Raw genomic sequence first — 11,345 nt, 5'->3', positions numbered from 1 at the left:
GTCTCTTTTAGGAATTGTGTTCATTGTGAACTAAACATCAATTGGCCAGTTATTCATCATTCTTAGACATCTATCCATGAGAGCAAGAAGAACGATATTGATTCGATTTATGTTGCTAAAGCAGCAAATTTGGCCACTCTGTGGGGATTGTCCTTTGTGATGGAAATTAGTTCATCATTTGATCGGCAGGGGAATTGTTCGTTCAGCTGATTTTTCTTCTATGCATAACTTTTTAACAACCCCAAAATATGGGATCATGTGGATGGTTGGAGAGTGCCAAAGAAATATTGGCACGACAATGTCCCGACACAGGAATTTTGGTGAAACAATCTGCATCTCAAGAAGCATTCATACACGTAACTGCAGCACAATGCCCTCTTAATCCTATATCTCCCTTTACCAATGCATTCATTTTAGTGATTAACTACAAAAAGCCGAAATTTTGTTTACAAGTTTTGGCATTTAATGGGTCAGTGATCTGTACCGAGTGGCTAGATGATCTCTTGAAATCGACCTTAATCCACGACTTTGCGTCGTGGCAGCTGTGTCCCGGTATCCCTTGGGACCCAGATCCCAATTTCTCGACTGAGTATCACAATGGAATCGCATTTTCTCGTCACCAAAGATGTGAATATGTCATCCATGAAGATATCACGAAACCGTGCCAAAATTGTGATCCCAGAGGTGTCAGAACTCCATTGAAGGATGACCAAGACCTTGAATATCTTCAGCCGCAGATGCTGGTCGCTGCCGATGATGAAGACGCTGAAGAAAAGTTTGGAAAGGAAGAAGAGATTCCAGAAGAGGAGGAAGAAGAGCAACAAGAGGACGACAGAAGTTTTAAAAAAAGAAAGATCAATTCCAAAGCCAAGATTTCATGCACCAAATGTCAGACAAAGTATGCATCAGAGAGCGCTTTGGCGAATCATTCTTGTATCGGAGTTCGGCCTCGGTCTTGTCCCATTTGTCTGATCCAAGTCAAGCTCTCTTGCAAGTACGACATGCACCTCAAAATTCACGCCCATCGATTTGACCTGGATCAAGCAATCTCGTGTCCCAAGTGCGATGCCACAGTGTCCAAACTTGAGATGACCGATCACTTTCACGCCAACCATGATCGGACTCGAACCTGTTGCGTGGAATGCTTGAAAATTGTTCCCAATGCCAAGATGTACAACCACTTTCATGGCAGTCACAATCAGGCCAAGGACAAATTGTGCACTCTTTGTGGGAAGAATTTCCGAGATCGCCCCATGTTGAGCGTCCACATGGCCGTGACTCATAATATCGGGGTGGAGGAGGCGGTGTGCGACTTTTGTGGGCGTTCTTATCCACATCGTTACCTCATGTTGAAACATATCAACATGGTCCATAAAGGTCGAACTGGGCCACAAGCCTGTCCAACCTGCGGGAAGGTATTTGAGACCCTGCCAAAGTTGAGCAAGCACCTAAAGCTCCACACCAAGTTCAAGTGCAATCTGTGCGAGGATTATCTCAACGGGAAATTAGAGGCTGTGTATCGCCATTTGGAAGAGGTGCATCAAACCGAGCCTTCCTTGGAGCACATCACCAAATTAGAGAACACTGGTATCGCCTCCAAAGGCCGGAACAAACGCGCCACGAAGAAAGAAATGATCCAAAGAAAGGCTTCAGATTAGAACCGCCTCATTTCCAGTTCCAATACTACACTTGCTCAAGATCTCAGTCTCAAATTTACAAGCTCATCCGCTTGATCAGTTCTACAGTGAGGTGCAATCGTTAGAGTGAGGGCATTCAAATGAAGCCCTCCCAAGTTCTAAAAGCTTGAATATTAGCAATAAAGACGATTCAAATTTACCATTTAGGTACTAGCATTAATTGCTGTAGTTTAGCCGTCACATTTTGTAGATTGAGGATACGAGTAATCCGGAGGAATCTCGCAACTGTTGAGTTTGTGTTCGAGTTTGCCTCTTTGTCTCGGTAGAGTGCGCTACAAGTCCAAATGCTGACAGCTGAAGGTTGAATATTTCATTTGTCCCCATCACAAATCAGTTCCTGCGATCAGTGTTTAAAAAAGAGTGACACATGTTCGCAGATCGCTCGTTTGAAGATCACCATGCGCACGTCCAAAGCAAGTTGCTATCCGGACTTGATGACGGAAATCTCGGAACTCTTTCCTAAATTGGACTGCGAGCTCAAGTCACAAAATGAGTCGGAGCAAGAATTCGTCTTGATCTCTCGGAAAGTGATGGAAAAGGGGCAGTTCTTGCCCGATTGCTTCGTCATCTTGATGTTGGACCACCTCAAGTCCTTGTCAGTAAAACTGGTGTCCATTGGGGGTAAGACTCTTCTAGAAGAGTCCATTGCCCTCAGTGGATTGAGAGAATCCATCATTTGCCGCAAAATTGCCGCCAACGAACTGAAAGTTTGTCAAAGGTTTAAAGATCTGTTATCCAATTGTGCCATAGCNGTAGAGTGCGCTACAAGTCCAAATGCTGACAGCTGAAGGTTGAATATTTCATTTGTCCCCATCACAAATCAGTTCCTGCGATCAGTGTTTAAAAAGACCTGACACATGAGGTGGACATTGAAATGGACGGTCATGACTTGGAGTTCCATCCCAATTCCTCGGATGAAGAGGATGAAGATCCCAAGTCCTATGGCAAGTCGACCGAGAAATCTCCGAAATTGGAACCTCATGATGGGACCACATCGCCCAAAAGTGAGCGGGACAGCAACACGGATTATGATCCTGGATCAGGCGACGAAGGCAAACCCTTGAAAAAGCGTAAGTACATCTGTAAAGAGACATTGGGAAAAGCGGAGCCGGATATTGACGAGCTCCATAGCGAGGATGGTTTCCATCTTCAATCCAGTGAAGACCACGATCTCAAAGCCAGGAGCAGAAAGAAGAAGAAATCCTCGGCCAAAAAAGATACCATGCAGTGTCCCATGTGTCAGAAGGTGTACAAAACGTTATTCTCCTTCAAGAAGCACGTCAAAAACTGCAAGAAAGGTCATTTTGACCTATCGTTGTGTACTTGTCAGGTGTGTCTATTCGTGGCCAATTCCCAAGACGCTTTGAAGGCGCATATGGAACTGCATGTGGAGAAATTGGGCGACATTTTGAACCATCCTATGAATTGTCCCGTGTGTGAGAAGGCGCTCAAAAGTAGTCACGAGCTGAACTCGCATTATCAAAGCGTTCATGACGCTCAGAGAGCCATTTGTGTCATCTGCAAGGGCTTCTATAAGGCCGACTTTCTTCACAAGCATGTCCGGATCAAACATCAGAGTAAGAAACATCTCTGCTCGATTTGCGGCAAAGAGTTTGATCAAGTTCTTCGCCTTAGTATTCATTTGAACACCTTCCATAGCACGACCACCGAGCATCGAGTGGTTTGTGACCAATGTGGTAAGACCTTTCCGCACAAGGAAAGACTTCGACAACACAAGTATTTCTATCACAAGTATGACAGTTCAAAAAACACGTGCGAATATTGTGGCAAAACCTTCTCGAACCTCTCGCAGCTTTACAAGCACCGTCGAATACATTCCAAAGTAAAGCCGTATCAATGTGCCCTGTGCGGCTACCAGGCCGTGGTCAAGTCCAATGTGCGGCTCCATATCAAGAAGGTCCACAAACAGGAGGAAGTCGCTCAAGATGAAATCCTGACAGTAGGGAAGATCGAACTTGAGTGACTGCAGCATTTTATGCCTACAACTAAGATCTTTTACTTTATTTATCAAAGTAGCCAGTAGAATGTGAATCTTAAATATAATCCAAGGTTGCTCCTTTAAACAGAAATCGCAATATTCAATTGAATTGCATTGAGACTATCTATATGTACCATCATACTGAGTCATCGTCATGAACCAAACGGTTTAATTTTTGGCAACTATCATTTACTAATCGATCATCAAACCACCAAATCCATACAAAATGATCAGCTTAAAATACTAAGGTAAAAAACATCTTTTTGTGCAAAGCAGCGGAGGCAGTCAAATTGAAAAAAAAATGGTTGAAGAGTGACGATCTCTTTTCATTACATGTCAGATCATCTCTCATTCAATGCACATTCTTTAAAGTGCATATTGAGGTTATTGAATTTTTATGTCGATTAGTAAGGTCTTGTGAAGGCATCTACAACTGCCAAAAAGTGTAAGGGAATCAATCATATTATATTACTATATTGAACAAAATCAATTTGTTCCCCGGCCCTACAAAAGACTTTTTTCACTTGGGTATATATAATTACTGTATGGACGTAGAGAAACGAATCCAATGAAAGTACACTTTCACTGTTTTCGTGTACTTATTATTGTCAGGGGTCAAGTCAATCCATGAGTTACTTGTCTGTCCATCGAGATATGCGCCAGCAAGGCACCATTGTTGGTTTTTTCATGGTTACAAACAAATTGATTTCCTTCGTTGGAGTCGGTGACTGTCTTCAATGCTCGAATCCCGGGAGGAGCCGGCTCCGGCCGACCCTAGTCGAGAAAGCGGATGCTTGTTTGACGCCAAGATTGTGTCCCTATGCTTGGACATTTCAAAGATGAGCCTTTCCAACGTTTGCAGTTCTTCCTTGGCACTTAGGCCCATTTGGCCTTCATCGGAGTCCTGCCGAATAGGCCCCAGGATCGTGACGACCTCCTTCAAGCGATCAGTGAGCTTGAGCAACTGTTCCAAGTACTGAATGGTGTTGATCCGCATCCGGATCCATTTCCATTGAGTCAAACGTAGTTGAGCACCATGGGATTGCCACAGAAGGTAGCCCCGAAGCTCGGATGGTCCTGGGCTCAGTTTGGCGGTCATCTCGAGTAATTGATCACAATATTCAATTTTCTTTTCGAGCACTTCCTACACGAAAAATAGGGGATTGAAAAATTTTATTATCTAGTTAAAATGCACTGAGGCTTGAAAAGGGTTGCTTTCGTTACCTTGGACAACTTGTACGTTTCAAACCCCGGCTTATTCCCCCAAATGTCGATAAGTCTTCGTTTCACATCCAAGATCCAATAGTGGTTCTCATGCAAGGCATATTTCATCCGGCGCAACAGCTTCTCATAACCTTCAACGTCAGTGCCCTTGATTTCATCGATTTCATCCTCAAATTTCTTGACCTGAATCACATGGCAGGAACAAGAAGAGAAAAAGATATGATGATCAGTTCAGGGCCAGGGCAAGAAAGTTAGAGCATCTGGCCTTGAAGAATGTTCCCGTTTGACTTTGACAACCTACGTCGATTCTCGGCCACTTCCCATTCCCACAATGTTTACCCACTCAGTGTTTCTTGGCTTCGTGTTGTGTGTTCTTTTTTTGTGCCCGGATCCTCAAGCTCGCATGTTCAAATATTTCAAGAAAGCTATCAGCGTCACGATCAGAAATGTTTAGTACCTCACGTCCCGTTAGTTCATCAAATGTCCCCAGGCCTGTCTGCGATCCTCTATCAATGTTGATGAGCCAAATCAGGTGGTAACTAGTCTGTTTTCTACAACTACTGCACACATACAATGCTCACCTTGGCTTCAATGTCGGCACTCTTCAACTGGATAAAGCAGTTCTGGCAGCGCCACGGGCTTTCAAAGTCCGTGGAGTGAGTTGGTAGTAGGTATCCATCGCGGCAGGAATCGCAGAAGACTCCTGACACCAGGGTTCCTGACTCTGTAGGGTCTTGGCAACGCTTGCAGATGCACTCGAAACTCCACGTACCCTTCAGGTCTCGTCGGCGATAGGAGGTCCCGTACAGTTGGTAGTGGTAGTGGTGGTAGCTGGTCACGATCTCTTGGCCCTCGTGGATGAGGGTGGTGGCTTGGCACACGTAGGAGAAGTCCTCCCTTGTGGTGATCTTGGTGTTGGCGATGCAATGGTGAGACATCAGCGAGGTCCAAGGATACAGACCAATGAGATCCAAGTTGTCCTCTTCGTGATCATGGACCACAAATGAGTTGACGGTCAATATCCCCAGCACATGGTTGACCTCCTCTTCCGTGAAGTCCTTGCTAAGCCGACAAGTCTTGAGGATGAAGTCGATCACCCTTTTCCGATGTTTCGCGCTCACCTCATCTAAGTGGTCGTTGTGGTCCATGAGAAGTGTGACCAGACGGTACACTTTGGGATTATACCATTTCAGGAACAGGATCCTCATGGGCAGGATGGCATCGTAGTAGGCACAAGGCTTGTCAAACCACGGCACGTTGACCACGGCTTTTCGCGATTGGAAAATGGCGCACTCGGCGCGATGGGCTGGTATTCTTGTACAGGACTCTCTGCACATGGGCCATTTGCAGCCGGGGCATTTGTAGGACCCATTGACTTTACTGAAGCATCCCAAACACATGGGTTTTGAGCTATTGTCAGGACCTGTTTAACCCAAGGGGCAAGAGCTTGTCTTCAATGTGCCTTGACTACGCATAATTACAGGAATAGAAATAAATAAAGCTGCACTCACCTACACAAGCTGGTTGATCGGTGAAGATCACTTCCCCCGGAAAAATGTCACGCGAGGCCACCATGTATCGACCCACGGAATCGGATTTTTCAATTCTGTACAAGACATCGGTACCATGATCCGCCGCCGTTGGATCATGGTCGAAATGGGCGTCCTTTTCATGAACCACTAGGCCTGGAGGCAACAAAGAGTGCCCGGCCTTATCTCCACGGAACACTGATCCCATTGTCCTGATTGATGAACTGGGCCTGAAGTGTGTCAACGCTGTCTTTTGAGATTTATTCTCCAGGCGGAACTAGGACCACGTGTGAAAGGATAAGGCTGAAATTTGGAAAATACACTCTTATCGGTCAAGGTGTTCCTCACTACGGAGACTTATAGAAGGTATTGGTTTGATTGCCAAAGCAGTTACTTTCATAGGGCAACAGTGCGATTCCCTTTCTTATTGGAAGGGGTACGATATCAGTTGTTTTCCATTGAAAATTATCTTCGTTTTATCTGGCTATATTATTCATTCGTTATTTTCAAATTGACCCTAATCGAATAACTAAATGCGACCTTAGTTCCCTTTTAGCATTTTGGATCTCCAACGACCCTAATTTCAGTATTATTCCATGTTGAATTTGGATGTTTCACTGAACCATTGTGCTTTAAAAACATCTCCATTAGACATGAATGTTTGGCAAAACTGATAAAATGTACTTGGGGCTTTGTGAACGCGTTCAACCTCCTTTAAAACGTCCTTGTGAATTGACAATTCGGCAATTAGGATTTAACAAGTACCTCAGAATTGCCTTGTGAAATAATATTGACTTTTATTTTCTTTCTTCAATATTTCGATTGCTGCATTCGTTCAATCGAAAACAGGCTTTTCAAAAAGATAATCAAGTTCATTGCAACCATTAACCACATGTGAAGAAAAAAGAGCATCATCTTTATTTGAAAGAACGACACACTTGTTCAAAAACTAACTCGTTCTCCAAAAACCAAAACCTTTATTTTTCACTTTAATTGTCAAGCTAAAATTGTTGGAATTACTGCTATTTTTCACGCTTCCTGTTCGAATAAAACATGAAAAATTCATGTACAATGGCTCGGCTTCCGATAAATTCCTGGAACGTTTGTTGCCCCATTAAGCAGTCTTCTAAAACGTTCACAATGCAAATTCGTTGTATCATGTAGAAATGTCCGAAAGATAGGTGAACTGACTTTTGTCAACTCGCTCTCAAACAAATCATTCCGTCTTTTTTGAAAGGAAAGGTATACGAAAGAGTTGTCCAGAACCGTGCCAAATGGGACAGAATGATCCCTGATGACAAGACTTTGACGTCATGGGAGTTGCCAAGCTTCGGGTGAACAAGATTTCTAATGAGGACAATTCTGGACCACAGCAGTGTTTTTGAATTGAGTGCAGAACCGTGTTTTCACTTTTGGATCAGATTATTGCCTGGAAGATTATTATATCCTAATATTTACAATAGCTGAAGATGATCATGCTAATTAACGTTTTGAAGTGGAATATCAACATAACTTGCTCCGTGCTTATATTGGTTTCAAATTTTGCCAAAAATATGTTATCGCTAATAGAGTGTCGTCGATTTCATTGACTCGATTTTTGCACATTTTGATGTTTGATCTCGGTTCGGAGAAAAGATGGCAAAACAATTTTGTTGAATCTGTCTTGAAACCATCACTCGATGGTTAGTACCCGAACAAAAATGGATTTAGAGTCCTTTTCCTTTTCCTTTACTTTTTTCGATGCTTATGTTTATGTTAAGTGGTTCACAAATGGTGGGAACAACAGCTTTCCCGGATTTTTTTGCTTTGTGTTTGCTTTGCAGTAGATACAAATATTTAATTCCTTCCATGGCCTCAATGAAATAAGCAAGTTTTGCAATATGTAAAACCTACTGAAAATCAAAAATACAATATTAAATGTTTATGGAAGCCCAAGGGCAGTAAGAGGACTTGAAATAGTGTTCAGGAAATCAGATATGTATGGTTCCACATACTACCTAACAATCCCTTGAAAGACCCCTAATTTTACGAAAATGAAGCTCCATTCAATATTTGACTTGGTTTGTACATTGGTCAGCAGCGAATCTTTATTGAAAATGGATTGTTCCGCACTCATAGTACATTTCGTGATGGACCGTACTTGAACAATTCATGTGCTGCATGACCCGTTGAGGTGAAATAAAAAGTATCATGCAAGAGCATTTCCTTTGCGTTTGCAAAAACCATTGCTGATAGATGTCGTCTTAACAATGAATTCAATGTTAGGTCTTACCTGTTTGGGTCAATAGATGGACATTTTAAACCAGGTATGGATCGACCTCTTTGAAGCACTTCCTACGCCATGTGGACTCTTCCAGGATCGTCAAGAGAGTGAGACATCCTCCTTGAAGACTAGCCAGCTGGAGTTGCTAATTCAGGAGGAGCTTTCTCCCCATGCTCAATCTCCTCCTTCTCTTGGGTCTTGTTGGGCAATGGCGGGCGAAAGGTTAATGCATCACAGCATCCCGTCTAACAACATCATTGTCCATGGACTCGATCTCAGATCTCACTCAGTACGGTACATATAATGCTAGTCGTAGTACGTATGGATGTACGTACGTACGTACGCCATACGATGTGGCCTAGCAATATGAGTATATTTCCAGGTCACCTGATCAAAGATCCACTTTTGGACCGCTTTGCGAACTAGAGGCAAATTCCGTCATACTGGTCTTGTTTCCAGCCCAATAGGACTTGTCGGGGTCAAAACTTTGGTCGATTGCGTTCATGTAATAGTATAATATAAATATGAAGACTGTTGAGTATGAAAATTTTGAGTTGCTCAAGTTTACTTTTCTATCACACCATGATAAGAATATACATTTTCCGAATCAACAAAATGGCACTTGATGGGTCTATATCTTTGTTTTTACTTCCTTACCGCTACTGGGAATGGGATTACCGCTGCAAAATGCACATTGTAATGTGTATCCACATGTCATTAACCTTATCTTTAAAAGCAAGATAACGTTGGAGGGAAAATGCGTGAAGAACAGTCTGGATCTGCTTATTGGTAAAGGGAAAAAGGTGCCATAACTTTTAAAACCCCACGCCTATTCAGCACAGACTTTGGAATCTGAAACAAAAGCAGATGAATATATTTCCATAACAGAGTGGCCCATCTTAAAGTCTTTTTGAAAAGTATCATAACTCAAGAATTACTTTATGAAACATTACCAAACGTGGGACAATGTAAGACCGACTATGTCCCATATATCATCGAAACTTTTGTTCAAAAATGCCCCCCCTCTTTGTTTTGATTTTTTCGATAATCCCGACTTTGGACTAGCACAGCGAGTATGCTCTTTCTCTCTTCTGAGATATTGGACTATGATATACGTATCAATCGCAGTCACCGAGTTGTCCTTGCTCTACCAGATTGATTTTTTTATGAACGTTAAGACAAGGATTTGGCGGAACTTTTGAAATCGGTCACAAGGAGCTTAACTTTGAAATAGTGACATGAGAGTATCCTAAAGGCCCAGTACATTTCATGTGAGCTACCCTGTATATGCATTTGTCATGTGGGCCCCACCATTTCGACGCACCAAGCAAAGGTTTTTCTCGACGTGGAACACAAGGGTAGAGTTTCAGACTCTTTACAGAGATTGACCTATTGTTGCTCCATGATGGTCTTGAGATCCTTGAATGACCCGCAAGGCGTGTTAACTCTGACTTGCAACATTCTCTAGTTGAAATAATCCATTGGGTTTAAGCCTGGACTTGAGGGAGGCAATTCAATCTAATTCAAAAAGCCATCCATATTTTGAAGATCAGCTTTGCTATGCATGAGCAATTGAGGCGCTCCCTAGGATTCATGAGATGTGAAAACATCCTTTTCCAGGAAGCGAATGTAGATTGGACTCCCTTGTCCACCATAACCAATGTGGACCTCTAACCTGAAGTGGTCTCTCCAGTCCTAGCCGTCAATAAGCCACGGCTTTGATCATGCTTAGCAATAATACGTCAACTTGTCGGCCAAAAGATTGTGCTTTTTCTAAAACTTGCTCACTAAACTCTTTTATTTAATCTTGACTCGACTGTGACAACATCAGTCCATACCACCTCAGCAAATCTCAGAGTTTAAAGTACCAGATGCTTCTTTTCGCCAAGAAATGGCGGTTGCTTTTTCTCCTCCGAATGGAAGAAAAATGGTGCAGTGGACAGCGCAGTTTCTTAATACGAGAGAGGTCCCCGGTTCGAATCTCCTCCCCGACCTTTCTCAAGGAAACTTTTAGACGCTAAACCTGCACACATACAGAGAGCCAAACTGATACGGACACGACAATGCCTATCGACAACACATATAATGACGATGTGATGGCTGGCTTCGCTGGCCGGGCGAGGCTTATCCCTCCGACCCTAGCACCCAAATATATATAATAAAAAATGCAAGCAAGGACCTTCGGCAGGATCTCATGAGCCGTTGCATGGGTTATCTCAAGATCTTTGGCTAACTTCCTCGTTATTAACCCCAAATGTCGTGTCCCACGCTCATTTGTAACCTACGCCTACCGAACTTTGAACTCAATTAAGATCAGGGTGAGAGCTGATCCTTTAGTTCCAACCATGTCATGTTAATCGATTTGTAACTATTGGTTGTTGTCCACAAACAAGTCAAACATTGAAAGTTCCATTAAAAGAAATATACATCACAATGGAAACTGAAATGGCTGAGCCCATTAAATATCAAATATCGTGCTCGCTGAATCCAAGGGAAACGCACTCAAAATGTGTAGATGGGATCATCAAAATCAATGCAAAATGTCCCAAGATCTATCCCCCATCTCGTTGTGGGAATTGCCCATAAATCAGGCAAGAATTTTAATTTTTAACATCGACCAAAAATTGATGGAA

General features: G+C 42.9%; 3 protein-coding genes across 3 annotated transcripts; 2 read left to right on the top strand and 1 right to left on the bottom strand.

Moving 5' to 3' along the window:
* Positions 1-145: 145 nt before the first annotated feature.
* LOC131893206 (putative zinc finger protein 286B) lies at positions 146-1,638 on the top strand (the record flags this gene model as incomplete). The annotated part of the gene is given in 1 exon segment (XM_059243180.1): positions 146-1,638. A coding segment is annotated over 1 exon segment (1,390 nt), but the record flags the coding sequence as incomplete, so codon positions are not given.
* Positions 1,639-2,548: 910 nt separating this feature from the next.
* LOC131892888 (zinc finger and BTB domain-containing protein 41-like) lies at positions 2,549-3,805 on the top strand. The gene has a single exon (XM_059242755.1). The coding sequence runs from the start codon at positions 2,572-2,574 to the stop codon at positions 3,679-3,681; it is 1,110 nt and encodes a 369-aa protein (XP_059098738.1). The 5' UTR covers positions 2,549-2,571; the 3' UTR covers positions 3,682-3,805.
* A 439-nt stretch (positions 3,806-4,244) lies between these two features.
* Positions 4,245-9,041, bottom strand: LOC131892887 (SET domain-containing protein SmydA-8-like). Its single transcript, XM_059242754.1, has 5 exons — positions 8,722-9,041; positions 6,432-6,752; positions 5,502-6,343; positions 4,921-5,103; positions 4,245-4,840 (listed from the first exon to the last, which is right to left on the bottom strand). The coding sequence occupies exons 2-5, from the start codon at positions 6,655-6,657 to the stop codon at positions 4,388-4,390; spliced, it is 1,704 nt and encodes a 567-aa protein (XP_059098737.1). The 5' UTR covers positions 6,658-6,752; positions 8,722-9,041; the 3' UTR covers positions 4,245-4,387.
* Positions 9,042-11,345: the final 2,304 nt, after the last annotated feature.

This window comes from Tigriopus californicus, chromosome 2 (assembly GCF_007210705.1).
Source record: "Tigriopus californicus strain San Diego chromosome 2, Tcal_SD_v2.1, whole genome shotgun sequence".
Lineage (NCBI taxonomy): Eukaryota > Metazoa > Arthropoda > Copepoda > Harpacticoida > Harpacticidae > Tigriopus > Tigriopus californicus.
This window is presented reverse-complemented; position numbering and strand designations above follow the sequence as displayed.